The sequence below is a fragment of the Lolium rigidum genome, chromosome 7 (genome assembly GCF_022539505.1).
Source record: "Lolium rigidum isolate FL_2022 chromosome 7, APGP_CSIRO_Lrig_0.1, whole genome shotgun sequence".
In the NCBI taxonomy this organism is placed as follows: domain Eukaryota; kingdom Viridiplantae; phylum Streptophyta; class Magnoliopsida; order Poales; family Poaceae; genus Lolium; species Lolium rigidum.
In genome coordinates this window covers 149,024,769-149,043,094 of record NC_061514.1, presented here as the reverse complement: position 1 = coordinate 149,043,094, position 18,326 = coordinate 149,024,769, and the positions used below count along the sequence as shown (strand labels likewise).

The 18,326-nt window shown below is 45.7% G+C and overlaps 1 protein-coding gene across 1 annotated transcript; it reads right to left on the bottom strand.

Moving 5' to 3' along the window:
• Nucleotides 1-563: 563 nt before the first annotated feature.
• Nucleotides 564-2,119, bottom strand: LOC124676895 (arogenate dehydratase 1-like). Its single transcript, XM_047212910.1, has one exon. It carries the CDS (start codon nucleotides 1,991-1,993, stop codon nucleotides 728-730), a length of 1,266 nt encoding a protein of 421 aa, XP_047068866.1. The 5' UTR covers nucleotides 1,994-2,119; the 3' UTR covers nucleotides 564-727.
• Between the last annotated feature and the right edge of the window lie 16,207 nt (nucleotides 2,120-18,326).

The following is an 18,326-nucleotide window of genomic DNA, read 5'->3' as shown; positions in this document are numbered from 1 at the left end:
AAAACTGCACTGCTCTTGCTAACGCAACCACAAGACCGATCTGTTGGAGGAGACTAGACAATATATTTATATTTCAACACTCTCCCTCACATCTAAACATGGACCGAAAGTGGATTGCAATATTTTTATTTTATTCTATGTTAGCCTGGTCTTGAACTCAATACCTCTTAGCTCTGATCCCATGTAAAATGGCATGCTCTAGCCATAAATTTATACTTTAACAAATACAAAAATATACTTTACAATGATTCTAATATAAAAGATTTTGTATTGTAGATATTGATATTTTTCGTAAATATTTATTAAATTTTATGAGGTTTGATTTTGGCCAAAGTCGGAATAATTGTTGTACAACTAAACAAGGCTAAACAGTACTATCTCTGCTCACAATCTAGGCTTTCCTTTTCAGTTTTTATAAGGCAATCTAATTTTTCCTTAAGTGAAATGTTTTAAAATTTGTCCGAATTTATAGTATAAATGCTCAACATCTACAATACAATAAAACACAAAAAAAATGATAAAGTTCACAGAGATATATAACTCTAAAAAAAGGTTCACAGAGATGTATTTACTGTGGACTAGTTAGCTCGAATGAACCAATTACACGTATTGTTAATTGTGATAACGAAAAAAAAAAATACTCCCAGCAATGCACGAGGAGGAGTACCATATATTAACGGATCGACGTGCATACTCGACAGATTGTCCTCACTAGTTCCAGTGATTCTTAGCGAGAAGAGGTTGGCGAGGAATTAGATGATGTAATGGTGGAGGAGGAGCCGGCGGTCATGGGAGTCATGTCCATGGGATAGCTCCCCAGCACCCTTAAGAACGAGGTGAACTCCTGGACCTCTGCAAGCGCCTTTTGCACGCGCGGATCGGCAAGGGATGCCTGGAAGTCCACGTAGAACATGTAGTCGAACGTCTTGGTGGCCGTGCCGCTGCTGGCATCGTCGACAAGGCGGATGGGCCGGTACGGGCGGCTCTCGATCTTGGTGAGGCTGATGTCGCGGAAGGCGAAGGCGGAGAGCACCCTGAAGAGCATGGAGGTGCCCTCCTTGTCGTGGGCGAACACGATGCTGGTTTTGAAGGGCCGGTCCATGCGCGGGACGATTGGCTCCCTAGCGAGCATCACGAACCGCGTGACGTTGCCGCAGTCGTCCTGGATGCCGTCGGCGAGCACCTCCATGCCGTACAGCTCGGCAGCGCGGGAGGACGCGATGGCGGCCGTGTCACGGAGGCCGTTGGCGGCGATGTACTCGGCGGCGCCGGCGGTATCGTCGAAAGCTTCGCGGGCAGCGTTGAGACCCATGCGGGTGAGCGTGTGCTCGCACTGCGCCAACGCCTGCGGGTGGCTGATGACGCGGGTGATGTCCTCCTTGCGCACGCCCGGCAGCGCGAGGAGGCAGTGGTGCACGGGGAGCTGCACCTCGCCGACGATGTGGAGGCGGTGACGGAGCAGGAGGTCGTAGTTCCGGTGGATGCTGCCGCCGAGCGAGTTCTCCACGGGGAGCACGGCGCGGTCCACGATCCAGTTCTCCACGGCCTGGAACGCCACGTCGAACTGGTCGCAGGGGACAGCGTCGCAGCCCTGGTACGCCTTGCCGGCCGCCTTCTCGCTGTACGCCCCAGGCACACCCTGGTACGCCACACGCAGCTCTGAACCGTGCATCGGCGCGGGGCACAGGTCGGCGATCCGGAGCGGTGCCGGCAGGTTCCTTGCGCCGCCATTAGTACTGCTCACAGGGACCAAGTCCAACAGCGCCCCGTTTGCAGCCGCTGCAGCTGCAGCGACGTGGCCGTTGGTGGAGTGGGAGACGAGCGCGGCCACCTTGCTGGAGAGCACGGCACAGCTAGTGAGCCACTCCGCCCGGCTTGCAACGACGGCGCCCTGCAGAGAGGACCTGACCACGCCACCGCCCCTCCTCGGATTGTGGCTCGCCGGCCTAAGACCCTGACCAATGGGCGCCTTTACCAAACTCATGGCAGCCATGACTGACCACACCAATTACCTCTTCTTCTCTGTTGCTTTTTCAGGTAACGAGAAAACTGAAACTGCTAAACTGGTATCTGAAGCAGCTTCAAAGCGAGAAGCTGAGAGGGGAAGTGGGATGTGGAAGGGGATATATGGAGCACTGTTTTTGGATTGGGTCTCCGGTCCTCTGTTTGTTCGACTTATTCAATCGGCTCATGGGCCATTAGCCCCGTGGAACAATGCATGTGCCCTGCTACCGGCTTCCACGAAGACGGACAAAACATTTATAATTGAGGCATGACCCACGTTTTTGTTCGAATAACAAGTTGTAATTCCCACGTTTGTGCATTAGTTTCTCCGGTATATTAGTTATTTGGACTGTATGCCCCCTTAAGTCACACTGAGCTTCAAAGTAGCTTGTCCTTTGTGTGTCGGATATTCTAATTTAGGGGACGTAGGGTTTCTGCTTTAAGTTATTGGCTGAGTTTATATTTGACCACTTATGTTAATACTTATAATTTAGCCCTCGGGAGGTAACATATGAGTACATTTCATCACATTTTCGAAACGTGCAAAACTCATCATTGCATTAAAATAGAAGAGAGTATGCTTACAAGATACAAACATACTATGGAGTCATAAAGCTCCACGGTCACAGACCACAATTCCAATTAAAATTAGGTTGGTTACGCCGTGATGGCTTTGAGAACATGGTTAAAGAAGTCTAAGGTAGACCGGTGGTTGGGCGAAGTGTTGTTCAAAGGTAGAACAAAAAAAAATTGGGCATGGCGGCAACACCTTAGAGGATGGGTGCTTCACACCCATGGCTTATGAAAAACAAAAAATAAGATTTTCAGCGATTATTGATGATCGTGACCAATTTGTAAAAACATGTATGCTAATATGATCAGGGGTTTAAACTTAACAGCTAGTTAAATGAACAAATTGCTCGACCTTTATGTCAGGAGGAGCTCAAGCGGTATCAAAATCCAAAGCTTAGTTCACATTAGAGGGAGACAATAATACAAGGTACTAGTGGAAAACAACAGCGATAGGAAGAATCACATTCACAATATCTACAGGAATGAGGCGACAATGGAGGGACATGATTACCTGAAAGCTTATATGGCAAACAATTATAAGAACTCATTTGGGATGCCGCAAGAAGAAACTTCGCTCTTGACGAGTCCCTGAAGGAGGACATCCCTTCAACTTTAGAGGGGGGGGGGGGGCTAAGAATGGTAGTTTTCCGGATGGAGCATAACAAGGCCTTGATCCTACTGGCTTTCCAAAAGAGATCTACCAAAAACTGTGGGAATCGATTAAGGATGACTTTTAGAACTATTTTCATCATTAAAGATTGAACACTTTGGGGAGTTATCTTGTTGCCTACGACCAAGGATAAAAAAGGACACAATATTTCCAATGTCATCTTCAAAATATTTTTGAAGGTCATGACTATTAGACTTAGCTCGGTGGTTGACCATGTTGTTCAACCAACATAAACAACCTTCATGCAATGAAGAAACGTCCTTGATGGTGTTATCACCAGAATTTGACCAAGTCTGGAGATGTGCCGTGATTGAATGGGCTTAGAAGATATACATAGAAAATATTCCCGAATCGGCCTTGTACAAGAAGTTTGGGCAAGATTGCCCGTGTATCTGTAAATATAGTAGGATACGTGTCGGTTAGAATTAAGAGATAGAGTTTAGCTCGTACACGGTTGGGTTTATTCCCAAGTTAGAGAGTCTACGGACTATAAATATGTATCTAGGGTTATTGAGAAAGGAGGACGATCACGTTCACAACAAATCAATCTAGGCGCATCGCCACCCCTTATTTCGAGGGTTTCTCCCGGGTAAGCAACATGCTGCCTAGATCGCATCTTGCGATCTAGGCGATATCGATTATTCGTTGTTGGTGTTGCTCGTGCTGAAGCCTTTTTTATGGCGAGCAACACCCTTATCTTAGGTGTTTTGGGGTTGATGACAATGCTTTCACGATGCACTTGTTTAGCTACGCTACCCCTCGATATCTAGCTGCCCTTACACCTATTTTAGGTGTAAGGGCAACATCTTGCTTGTTCATGATCTAGTGGATCTAATCTGTTATAGTTGCTCCTTGTTATTCAAGGATTGGTTTGATATCCGTATGGTTAGGCCTTATAAACGGGTTGAAGGATCCGGTAGTGCGTAAGGTGTGGTTTATTAAGCTCTAGAGGAATTGTTCCGAGGATCAACTTCACGTTGGTTTTTAGGCCTCTTTAGGGCTGGTCTTCCATCATCTTACGTATCTACTAGGCTCAATTACGCATAGGATGTTCCGATTATACGGTGAAAACCCTAGACTATCGTAGATTAGCTTAGCTTGATATTGATAAAGCATGATCCCCATGTCCTTATAAATCTAACATGAACCATGGGGAAATTGGCTCTTTGAGCCGATCCACAGAACAATTTAAGAGCCGGTCGGGGCTCGTATTTAATGTTTACGTGTTTGCCATGCAGGAAACTAGTCGAAGCAATCAATCACCTTCCTGACCAGGTATAGGTCAGGTGGAACGCCCTCGTAAGCACCAGGACGCGTGTACCAGAAGGCATTCCGGGCCGTCGCCCGAGGGACTGATACGTCTCCAACGTATCGATAATTTCTTATGTTCTATGCCATATTATTGATGATACCTACATGTTTTATGCACACTTTATGTCATATTCGTGCATTTTCTGGAACTAACCTATTAACAAGATGCCGAAGTGCCGATTCTTGTTTTACTGCTGTTTTTGGTTTCGAAATCCTAGTAACGAAATATTCTCGGAATTGGACGAAATCAAGACCCGGGGGCCTATTTCGCCACGAACCTTCCGGAAGACCAAAGAGCATACGAAGTGGGGCCACGAGGTGGCCGGACCACATGGCGGCGCGGCCAAGGGGGCCCGCGCCGCCCGTGGTGTGGGCCCCTCGTCAGCCCCCGACTCTGCCCTTCCGCCTACTTAAAGCCTCCGTCGCGAAACCCCCGAGGCGAAAAACCACGATACGGAAAACCTTGCGAGACGCCGCCGCCGCCGATCCCATCTCGGGGGATTCTGGAGATCTCCTCCGGCACCTGCCGGAGAGGGATTCATCTCCGGGAGGACTCTACACCGCCATGGTCGCCTCCGGAGTGATGAGTGAGTAGTTTACCCCTGGACTATGGGTCCATAGCGGTAGCTAGATGGTTGTCTTCTCCTCATTGTGCTTCATTGTTGGATCTTGTGAGCTGCCTAACATGATCAAGATCATCTATCCGTAATACTCTATGTTGTGTTTGTCGGGATCCGATGGATAGAGAATACCATGTTATGTTAATTATCAAGTTATTACATATGTGTTGTTTATGATCTTGCATGCTCTCCGTTACTAGTAGAGGCTCGGCCAAGTTTTTGCTCTTAACTCCAAGAGGGAGTATTTATGCTCGATAGTGGGTTCATGCCCGCATTGACACCAGGACGGTGACGAAAGTTCTAAGGTTGTGTTGTGCTTGTTGCCACTAGGGATAAAACATTGGCGCTATGTCCGAGGATGTAGTTGTTGATTACATTACGCACCATACTTAATGCAATTGTCCGTTGCTTTGCAACTTAATACTGGAAGGGGTTCGACGATAACTCGAAGGTGGACTTTTTAGGCATAGATGCGGTTGGATGGCGGTCTATGTACTTTGTCGTAATGCCCAATTAAATCTCACTATACTTATCATGCCATGTATGTGCATTGTTATGCCCTCTCTATTTGTCAATTGCCCGAGCTGTAATTTGTTCACCCAACATGCTTTTATCTTATGGGAGAGACACCTCTAGTGAGCTGTGGACCCCGGTCCATTCTTTTAATACTGAAATACAAATCTGCTGCAATACTTGTTTTTACTGTTTTCTCTCGCAAACAATCATCTTCCACACAATTCGGTTAATCCTTTGTTACAGCAAGCCGGTGAGATTGACAACCTCACTGTTTCGTTGGGGCAAAGTACTTTGGTTGTGTTGTGCAGGTTCCACGTTGGCGCCGGAATCCCTGGTGTTGCGCCGCACTACATCCCGCCGCCATCAACCTTCAACGTGCTTCTTGGCTCCTCCTGGTTCGATAAACCTTGGTTTCTTTCTGATGGAAAACTTGCTGCTGTGCGCATCATACCTTCCTCTTGGGGTTGCCCAACGAACGTGTGAAATACACGCCATCAAGCATATTTTCTGGCGCCGTTGCCGGGGAGATCAAGACACGCTGCAAGGGAGTCTCCACTTCTCAATCTCTTTACTTTGTTTTTGTCTTGCTTTATTTTATTTTCTACTTTGTTTGCTGCACTTATATCAAAACACAAAAAAATTAGTTGCTAGCTTTACTTTATTTACTGTCTTGTTTGCTATATCAAAAACACGAAAAAATTAGTTTACTTGCATTTACTTTATCTAGTTTGTTTTATTTACTACTGCTAAAATGGCCAACCCTGAAAATACTAAGCTGTGTGACTTCACTAGCACAAATAATAATGATTTCCTATGCACACCTATTGCTCCACCTGCTACTACAGCGGAATTCTTTGAAATTAAACCTGCTTTACTAATTCTTGTTATGCGAGAGCAATTTTCAGTGTTAGTTCCGATGATGCTGCTGCCCATCTCAATAATTTTGTTGAATTGTGTGAAATGCAAAAGTATAAAGATGTAGATGGTGACATTATAAAATTAAAATTGTTTCCTTTCTCATTAAGAGGAAGAGCTAAAGATTGGTTGCTATCTCTCGCCTAAGAATAGTATTGATTCCTGGACTAAATGCAAGGATGCTTTTATTGGTAGATATTATCCCCCTGCTAAAATTATATCTTTGAGGAGTAGCATAATGAATTTAAACAATTGGATAATGAACATGTTGCTCAAGCTTGGGAAAGAATGAAATCTCTGGTTAAAAATTGCCCAACCCATGGACTGACTACTTGGATGATCATCCAAACCTTCTATGCAGGACTAAATTTTTCTTCGTGGAATTTATTGGATTCAGCTGCTGGAGGTACCTTTATGTCCATCACTCTTGGTGAAGCAACAAAGCTCCTTGATAATATGATGGTTAATTACTCTGAATGGCACACGGAAAGAGCTCCACAAGGTAAGAAGGTAAATTCTGTTGAAGAATCCTCTTCCTTGAATGATAAGGTTGATGCTATTATGTCTATGCTTGTGAATGATAGGACTAATGTTGATCCTAATAATGTTCCATTAGCTTCATTGGTTGCCCAAGAAGAACATGTTGATGTAAACTTCATTAAAAATAATAATTTCAACAACAATGCTTATCGGAACAATTCTAGTAATAACTATAGGCCATATCCTTATAATAATGGTAACGGTTATGCTAATTCTTATGGGAATTCTTACAACAATAATTGGAATACACCCCCTGGACTTGAAGCCATGCTTAAAGAATTTATTAGTACACAAACTGCTTTTAACAAATCTGTTGAGGAAAAGCTCAATAAAATTGATATTCTTGTTTCTAGAGTTGATAGTCTTGCCTCTGATGTTGATCTTTTGAAATCGAAAGTTATGCCTAATAGGGATATTGAAAATAAAATTGTTACTACAGCAAATTCCATCCAAGTTAGAATTAATGAGAATTTAAGATTAATGGCTGAACTGCGTGCTAGGTGGGATAGAGAAGAAAATGAAAAACTAGCTAAAAAGGAAAATGTAGCTAAAGTTTGGACTATTACCACCACTAGCAATGCTAATTCTTCACATGTTGCTGCACCTCCTACTATTAATGGTAAAATAATTGGTGTTGGCGATGTTTCTACTCCTAGTGCAAAGCGCGCAAAATTACCTGAAACTGCTAAAACTGCTGAAACTGCTCGCGATAAAACCGCTGAAATTTTTTCCAACCTTGGGGATGATAATCCCATTGCTTTAGATTGTAATGATTTAGATTTTGATGATTGCCACATCTCTGAAGTTATAAAGTTCTTACAAAAACTTGCTAAGAGTCCCAATGCTAGTGCTATAAACTTGGCTTTCACAAAACATATTACAAATGCTCTCATAAAAGCTAGAGAAGAGAAACTAAAACTTGAAACTTCTATTCCTAGAAAGATAGAGGATGGTTGGGAGCCCATCATTAAAATAAGAGTCAAAGATTTTGATTGTAATGCTTTATGTGATCTTGGTGCAAGTATTTCTGTTATGCCTAAAAAAGTCTATGATATGCTTGACTTGCCACCATTGAAAAACTGTTATCTGGATGTTAATCTCGCTGATAATGCTAAAAAGAAACCTTTGGGGAGAGTTGATAATGTTCATATTATGGTTAACAATAACCTTGTCCCCGTTGATTTTGTTGTCTTGGATATTGAATGCAATGCATCTTGCCCCATTATATTGGGAAGACCTTTTCTTCGAACCGTTGGTGCTACTATTGATATGAAGGAAGGTAATATTAAATATCAATTTCCTCTCAAGAAAGGTATGGAACACTTCCCTAGAAAGAGAATGAAGGTACCTTATGATTCTATTATTAGAACAAGTTATGATGTTGATGCTTCATCTCTCGATGTTACTTGAGTTACACTTTACGCGCCTAGCTGAAAGGCGTTAAAGAAAAGCGCTTATGGGAGACAACCCATGTTTTTACTCCAGTATTTTTGTTTTTTATTTGTGTCTTGGAAGTTGTTTACTACTGTAGCAACCTCTCCTTATCTTAGTTTTGAGTTTTGTTGTGCCAAGTAAAGTCTTTGATAGAAAAGTAAGTACTAGATTTGGATTACTGCGCAGTTCCAGATTTCTTTGCTGTCACGAATCTGGGTCTACCTCCCTGTAGGTAGCTCAGAAAATTAAGCCAATTTACGTGCATGATCCTCAGATATGTACGCAACTTTCATTCAATTTGAGAATTTTCATTTGAGCAAGTCTGGTGGCCTAATAAAATCCATCTTTACGGACTGTTCTGTTTTGACAGATTCTGTCTTTTATTTTGCATTGCCTCTTTTGCTATGTTGGATGAATTTCTTTGATCCATTAATGTCCAGTAGCTTTATGCAATGTCCAGAAGTGTTAAGAATGATTGTGTCACCTCTGAACATGTTAATTTTTATTATGCACTAACCCTCTAATGAGTTGTTTCGAGTTTGGTGTGGAGGAAGTTTTCAAGGATCAAGAGAGGAGTATGATGCAATATGATCAAGGAGAGTGAAAGCTCTAAGCTTGGGGATGCCCCGGTGGTTCACCCCTGCATATTCTAAGAAGACTCAAGCGTCTAAGCTTGGGGATGCCCAAGGCATCCCCTTCTTCATCGACAACATTATCGGGTTCCTCCCTCGAAACTATATTTTTATTCCGTCACATCTTATGCACTTTGCTTGGAGCGTCGGTTTGTTTTTGTTTTTTGTTTTGTTTGAATAAAATGGATCCTAGCATTCACTTTATGGGAGAGAGACACGCTCCGCTGTAGCATATGGACAAATATGTCCTTAGGCTCTACTCATAGTATTCATGGCGAAGTTTCTTCTTCGTTAAATTGTTATATGGTTGGAATTGGAAAATGCTACATGTAGTAACTCTAAAATGTCTTGGATAATTTGATACTTGGCAATTGTTGTGCTCATGTTTAAGCTCTTGCATCATATACTTTGCACCCATTAATGAAGAAACACTTAGAGCTTGCTAATTTGGTTTGCATATTTAGTTTCTCTAGAGTCTAGATAACATCTAGTATTGAGTTTTGAACAACAAGGAAGACGGTCTGTAGTCTTATAATGTTTACAATATGTCTTTTATGTGAGTTTTGCTGTACCGTTCATCGTTGTGTTTGTTTCAAATAACCTTGCTAGCCTAAACCTTGTATCGAGAGGGAATACTTCTCATGCATCCAAAATCCTTGAGCCAACCACTATGCCATTTGTGTCCACCATACCTACCTACTACATGGTATTTATCCGCCATTCCAAAGTAAATTGCTTGAGTGCTACCTTTAAAATTCCATCATTCACCTTTGCAATATATAGCTCATGGGACAAATAGCTTAAAAACTATTGTGGTATTGAATATGTACTTATGCATTTTATCTCTTATTAAGTTGCTTGTTGTGCGATAACCATGCTTCCGGGGACGCCATCAACTATTCTTTGTTGAATATCATGTGAGTTGCTATGCATGTCCGTCTTGTCTGAAGTAAGAGAGATCTACCACCTTTATGGTTGGAGCATGCATATTGTTAGAGAAGAGCATTGGGCCGCTAACTGAAGCCATGAATCATGGTGGAAGTTTCAGTTTTGGACACATATCCTCAATCTCATATGAGAATAATAATTGTTGCCACATGCTTATGCATTAAAGAGGAGTCCATTATATGTTGTCCATGTTGTCCCGGTATGGATGTCTAAGTTGAGAATAATCAAAAGCGAGAAATCCAAAATGCGATCTTTCTCCTTAGACCTTTGTACAGGCGGCATGGAGGTACCCCATTGTGACACTTGGTTAAAACATGTGCATTGCAAAGATCCGGTAGTCCAAGCTAATTAGGACAAGGTGCGGGCACTATTAGTATACTATGCATGAGGCTTGCAACTTGTAAGATATAATTTACATAACTCATATGCTTTATTACTACCGTTGACAAAATTGTTTCATGTTTTCAAAATAAAAGCTCTAGCACAAATATATCAATCGATGCTTTCCTCTTTGAAGGACCATTCTCTTTACTTTTATGTTGAGTCAGTTCACCTATCTCTCTCCACCTCAAGAAGCAAACACTTGTGTGAACTGTGCATTGATTCCTACATATTTGTATATTGCACTTGTTATATTACTCTATGTTGACAATTATCCATGAGATATACATGTTACAAGTTGAAAGCAACCGCTGAAACTTAATCTTCCTTTGTGTTGCTTCAATACCTTTACTTTGATTTATTGCTTTATGAGTTAACTCTTATGCAAGACTTATTAATACTTGTCTTGAAGTACTATTCATGAAAAGTCTTTGCTTTATGATTCACTTGTTTACTCATGTCATTACCATTGTTTTGATCGCTGCATCCACTACATATGTTTACAAATAGTATGATCAAGGTTATAATGGCATGTCACTTCGTAAATTATCTTTGTTATCGTTTTACCTGCTCGGGACGGCGTGAACTAAGCTTGGGGATGCTTGATACGTCTCCGACGTATCGCTAATTTCTTATGTTCTATGCCATATTATTGATGATACCTACATGTTTTATGCACACTTTATGTCATATTCGTGCATTTTCTGGAACTAACCTATTAACAAGATGCCGAAGTGCCGCTTGTCGTTTTCTGCTGTTTTTGGTTTCGGAAATCCTAGTAACGAAATATTCTCGGAATTGGACGAAATCAAGACCCGGGGCCTATTTCGCCACGAACCTTCCAGAAGACCGAAGAGCATACGAAGTGGGGCCACGAGGTGGCCAAACCACATGGCGGCGCGGCCAAGGGGGGGCCCGCGCCGCCCTGTGGTGTGGGCCCCTCGTCGGCCCCCCGACTCTGCCCTTCCGCCTACTTAAAGCCTCCGTCGCGAAACCCCTGAGGCGAAAAACCACGATACGGAAAACCTTACTGAGACGCCGCCGCCGCCGATCCCATCTCGGGGGATTCTCGGAGATCTCCTCCGGCACCCTGCCGGAGAGGGGATTCATCTCCCGGAGGACTCTACACCGCCATGGTCGCCTCCGGAGTGATGAGTGAGTAGTTTACCCCTGGACTATGGGTCCATAGCAGTAGCTAGATGCTTGTCTTCTCCTCATTGTGCTTCATTGTTGGATCTTGTGAGCTGCCTAACATGATCAAGATCATCTATCTGTAATACTCTATGTTGTGTTTGTCGGGATCCGATGAATATGTTATGTTAATTATCAAGTTATTACATATGTGTTGTTTATGATCTTGCATGCTCTCCGTTACTAGTAGAGGCTCTGGCCAAGTTTTTGCTCTTAACTCCAAGAGGGAGTATTTATGCTCGATAGTGGGTTCATGCCTCGCATTGACACCGGGACAGTGACAGAAAGTTCTAAGGTTGTGTTGTGCTGTTGCCACTAGGGATAAAACATTGGCGCTATGTCCGAGGATGTAGTTCTTGATTACATTACGCACCATACTTAATGCAATTGTCTGTTGCTTTGCAACTTAATACTGGAAGGGGTTCGGACGATAACCTGAAGGTGGACTTTTTAGGCATAGATGCAGTTGGATGGCGGTCTATGTACTTTGTCGTAATGCCCAATTAAATCTCACTATACTTATCATGCCATGTATGTGCATTGTTATGCCCTCTCTATTTGTCAATTGCCCGACCGTAATTTGTTCACCCAACATGCTTTTATCTTATGGGAGAGACACCTCTAGTGAATCGTGGACCCCGGTCCATTCTTTTAATACCGAAATACAAATCTGCTGCAATACTTCTTTTACTCGTTTTCTCCGCAAACAATCATCTTCCACACAATTCGGTTAATCCTTTGTTACAGCAAGCCGGTGAGATTGACAACCTCACTATTTCGTTGGGGCAAAGTACTTTGGTTGTGTTGTGCGGGTTCCACGTTGGCGCCGGAATCCCCGGTGTTGCGCCGCACTACATCCCGCCGCCATCAACCTTCAACGTGCTTCTTGGCTCCTCCTGGTTCGATAAACCTTGGTTTCTTTCTGAGGGAAAACTTGCTGCTGTGCGCATCATACCTTCCTCTTGGGGTTGCCCAACGAACGTGTGAAATACACGCCATCAGGGACCAGGGTCAGCCGCAATCCTGGGAGCCTCCCGGCTCTACTGTGTTGCCCGTCGATACTCGCCGGTGGGTTTTTAACCGCAACACATTCTGGCACGCCCGGTGGGACCCTCTACGACAACGAAAACATCGACATCTGCAGCAACCATGTCAAAAGCTGCGGAGGAGGTGGTCGGCGAACCAGTCACGTACGCAGATCTGCCGGAAGAGCAAAAGAAGAAGTATGATGAGATGAAAGTCATCTTGGAAGCCGATCTCATCGGCTCCTTCGTGAGGACCCGTTCCCATGGCGTAAGGTGGAAAGGGTTCTCCCCTGAAGGTGTTCTTGACGGAGTAGACTTGTCTACCCCTTCGGAGGAACGTACTCGCAGCTCGTGCCGGGAAATCAACTACATGGCAGCTCATTCTCTACACCGCTACTCGAAAGCCTCGGTGAATACTCTCGAGCGCGTCGCGGTCCGTGTGGTGCATGAAATCATGAAGCATCAGTACTGCCCGTCAGGACCTACCCTAGGGACTCACCAGGGAGATACACCGCTCCAGATCAGACCGCCGCTACCATTCGCGCTTGCAGCACCAGAGCCGCCGGGTTCACCGGCGTACGTCGTCTACAAGGTGGGAGGCGATCCTAGCGATTGCCAGTTCCTATATGAGCCACCTAAGGAGATCCCACATGGATACGTGTGCACATACGTGCCGGACTGCAACACCTTGGCGCGCACAAACCAGATAGCACCAACAGGGATTTCTGGAGCAGACGCTGACAAACAAGCATGGTTGGCAAAATATGCTACTGGAACGAGTCATGAAGGCTCGGTCCCTACAGCTAATACCATGGAACAGATCAGCACCATCTTGAGAGATCAGTTCGGCATCTTGCCGAAGAGGAAAACAATCGGCTATTCCAAGCCGTACCCTGACGAGTATGACCTGATCCTGCTGCCACCCAAGTATCGGCTCCCTGAATTCTCAAAATTCAATGGAGCGAAGGATCTAGCTCAATAGAGCACGTAAGCCGATATTTGGCACAGCTGGGCTTGATTTCAGTATCAGACCCGTTACGTGTGAGGTTTTTCGCACAATCTCTTACGGGATCAGCCTTTGGGTGGTACACCTCGTTGCCACCAAACTCAGGTCCGCACATGGAAGCAGCTAGAGGAGCAAGCTTTCATGTGCAATATCATTCAGATGCTACCGAAGCCGGCATTGCCGATCTAGCCCGGATGCGGCAGAGCGGGGAGAAACGAGTGTCCGAATACATCCAACGTTTCGGGACCGTCGAGAACCGATGTTATTCGGTTCATTTATCCGAGAAGGAAGCGATCGAGCTGGCGCGATCGGGCCTCGCAACGCCAATCAAAGATCCGACTTCCCAAGCGAGTACGGTTCATTGTCGCACATGGTGCGTAAACTCACATCCTATGAGCAGCGGCACCCCGAATTGTACCAAGACAAGTTCAAGCGTCCGGTGGGTCCGGTTGAGATGGAAGAAACCGAAGATCCTGCACCGGACCCGGAGGTGGTCTGTAGCTGAATGGGCTCGGGGGGCACATCCCGTGTCCTGTAAATGGGTAAAACCACAAGGGCCTGCAAAAGGGTTTGACTTCGATTTGAGCAAAGCTGAGCAGATTTTCGATCTATTGCTTAAGGAGAAACAACCGAAGTTACCCGAATGCCATAAGACCCCTACAGCACAAGAAATGAATGGGAGACCGTACTGCAAATGGCATCATTCGTTCACCCATACCACCAATGACTGCAAGGTGTTTCGTCAGCAGATCCAAATGGCGATTGAACAAGGCCGATTACTTTTCGGACAGTTTGCCATGAAAGTGGACACACATCCGTTCCCTGGCGTCAACATGGTGGAACCTAACCACTCCGTGAGGCGTCGACTGGATTTCTCGTGCAATGTCAACATGGCAGGACCTGTGCGCCACCATGGCAAGGACAAAGAGGAAAGCAATCACTCCCGCAACAAGGAAAAAGAGGAGGCCGATCCACGCGACCGGCCCCGATATGATGATAAGCGGTACCTTACCAAGGAACAAGTGAGAAGCATGCGATACCAAAAACCACTCTCCACGCACCTCCTCAACAAATATGAATATCAGTATGACCGACGTCGGCGATACGACGTAAACGATGAAAGATACAATCGGTCCGATGAAGATAAAGGAAGGTACCGTCGGCATGACAGAGACGACGAAGGGCGCGAGCACCACGCTAAGGAGAGGTCAAGGGAATAGGAAGACATGGATAAACACTGGGACTGTCCCTTCTTTAAACACTGCTGGGACTCAGGGATGAGCCGATTGCCTACAATCGAAAACTGCCCGGAGTGTAGACGCCGGAAGAAGGATGCAGGGGAAGTTTCAGTATTCAAGCATTTAGGACCTCTCCTGCCACAGAACAAGCGTGTTGAGTCCTCTCAAGATGAAGACTTTGAAGAGTCAGAAGATGAAGAAGAGGATAGGTACCACCGGCCAAGGTGGTGCCCCGATGGACTCAGCCATTCCCAGAAGCGTAGGGTTCAGCGCCTACGCAGCTTGGAGCAAGCCGAAGCGCGATACTTGCACACGTTGAGGAAAGCGCGGCCCGATCTGGCCGTGAAAATTCAGCAGACTTTGGACGAAGAGACTCGTCCACCAAAGAAAGTTTGGCGTCCCAAGCAAACGAAAGCCGATGCAGATACATCGGCTGGCACAAACATGGTGTTCTTCCTCCCATCAGAGTTTCGTGCCCCAGGGATGGAAGAAGTGCCGATAGCACAGTTTGACTGCGGCCCACGGCCAGTCATCTTTGAGAAGCCACGGGAAAAGGGCTACAAACACATGAAGGCCCTGTACCTCAAAGGTTATATCAATGGGCAGCCCGTCGGCAGAATGTTGGTTGATACAGGAGCGGCGGTAAATATAATGCCATATTCCATGCTACGGCGTTTAGGACGCTCCAGAGTGCCGATCCGATCAAGACCAACGTCACACTAAACGACTTCAACGGCCAAGCATCGGGGACGCAAGGTGTCCCGAACGTGGACCTAACCGTAGGCCGAAAGACGATCCCAACAACATTCTTCATCGTCGACAAGCAAGAGTACCTACGCTGTCCTGCTAGGAAGGGATTGGATTCACGCCAACTGCTGCATTCCATCTACGATGCACCAATGTCTGATACAGTGGGATGGGGACGACGTAGAAGTCGTGCATGCAGATGTCTCGATCGACGTCTCAATAGCCGGCATGAACATTTGGGACTCGGAAGACCAAGAGCCGCTCTCTGGAATCAGTTTGGACGGCTGTGATCGCATCGAGGTGACAAAAAACGGGGTGAGGCTGGTCTTATCCACTGGCCTGATAGAGTAATACGAGCAACATCCATCGACATACGTGGCAAGGCCAATCCCTGCGATCGGCCCCAAAAAATAAAAAGCAAGGATCTCACTGCAAACATGTCACGTAGTCGTGGTAGGGAGACTCCCTCCTGTAAGGGAGCACATGCAAGTTGTAAACCTTCATTGAGCAATTCAATCAACATGGAGGCCGATTCCTGCGATCGGCCAAAATCATCCTCACCATACGTTCTGCCTGTGTTCAACATCGATCTAGCAGGCGACAGAAAGTTAGGATATGGATTTACGTCAGCTGATGAACTAGAAGAGATGTCCTGGGGATAAGCCACGACCAACTTTTATCAGCAAAAAGTTAGATTCGCGTCTGAGGGGCCTGATGATAGCTCGTTGGAAAGAGTACCCGCATTGTTTTGCCTCGGGATTATACAGAGATGCCCGGGCTAGACAGGAGCATCATTGAGCATCGACTACCTCTCAAGAAAGGATTTCGGCCGTTCCAGAGCAACGAGCACGGCGGATGAAGGCCGAAATTCTAGAAGAAGTCAAGAAGGAGATTGAGAAGATGTTGAGCGCCGGGTTCATCAGGCCATGCGTGGTATGCTGAGTGGATATCTAGCATCGTACCCGTGGAGAAGAAGGACGGCCGATGGCGCGTCGCCATAGATTTTCGCGATCTCAACAGAGCCACTCCGAAGGATGAGTACCCTATGCCGGTAGCTGAGACGTTGATCAATGCAGCAGCTGGTCATAAGGTTTTGAGCTTCATGGATGGCAACGCCGGTTACAACCAGATTTTCATGGCTCCGGAAGATATACACAAGACTGCCTTCAGAGTACCAGGTTCGGTGGGCTTGTTCGAGTATGTGGTCATGACGTTTGGGTTGAAGAATGCCGGTGCAACGTACCAACGAGTCATGAATTACATCTTTTATGATCTGATCGGCAAGTTGGTAGAGATCTACATTGATGACGTGGTGGTCAAGTCTGTCTCAGTGGAAGGACACCTGGAGGATTTGCGACGCATCCTGGACCGAACTAGAAAGTTCGGACTTAGAATGAATCCAAAGAAGTGTGCTTTTGATGTGACGGCCGGTCAATTCTTGGGCTTCCTAGTCCATGAACGTGGAATTGAGATCGGCCTGAAAAGTCAAGAGGCAGTACGAACGATGAAGCCACCTACCACCAAGAAGGAACTCCAAAGTCTCATCGGCAAGATCAATTTCGTCAGAAGATTCATCTCTAATCTGTCAGGACGAATTGAGCCGTTCATGGGATTGGTGAAAATCAAACCTGCTGAGGAGTTTCACTGGGGGGCAGAGCAACAACGAGCGTTTGATGAGATTAAAGAGTATCTAACGAAGCCGCCCGTGTTGGTTCCGCCCCGACGAAGACAAGGCCATTCTATATATACTGCCGCGTAGCCGATACTTCTATCGCCTCGGTGGTAGTGCAAATCTATGATGGCATGGAGAGAGTTGCTTTCTATCTCAGCAGAAGGATGTTGGATGCGAGACGAGGTACCCGGAGATCGAGAAGTTGTGCCTCTCGCCTATTTTTTGCCTGCACCAAGCTTCGTCACATCTTTCTGACGGCAGAAATCGTCATCATTTGCAAATCAGACGTCATCAAGCACATGCTGTCGGCTCCTGTTTTGAAAGGCCGACTCGGTAAATGGATGTTCGCGTTATCGGAGTTGGATCTCCGATATCAACCTGCGAAAGCCGTCAAAGGACAGGCCTTGGCCGATCTAATCGATGAACGGATCAACACCAATATAGCACCACTGTCTATACGTGCATGGGCCATGTTCTTCGATGGGTCAGTTTGCGATGATGGTTGCGGTATCGGCATCCTACTTGTATCACCCCGGGGGGCAACCTACACCTTCTCCATCAGGCTATCTACCCCTTGCACCAATAATGTTGCTGAGTATGAAGCAGTACGTAAGGGGATGGAGTTGCTAATTGAAGCCGGAGCAGAAGCAGTGGAACTCTTTGGGAACTCAAAGTTGGTGATCTCCCAGCTCACGGACGAATACAAGTGTGAGAGCGAGTCACTCTTCCCGTTATGGATGCATTGCCGCGAGCTGATGACACAGTTTAGGTACATAAACTACAACTGGGTCCCGAGGTCGCAGAATACGGAGGCGAACGATCTCGCACGGATGGCATCGGGCTATAAGGAGACGGTGGAAGGAGCCGATGTCCGGATACATTTCATGGAGCCGGACGATTGGA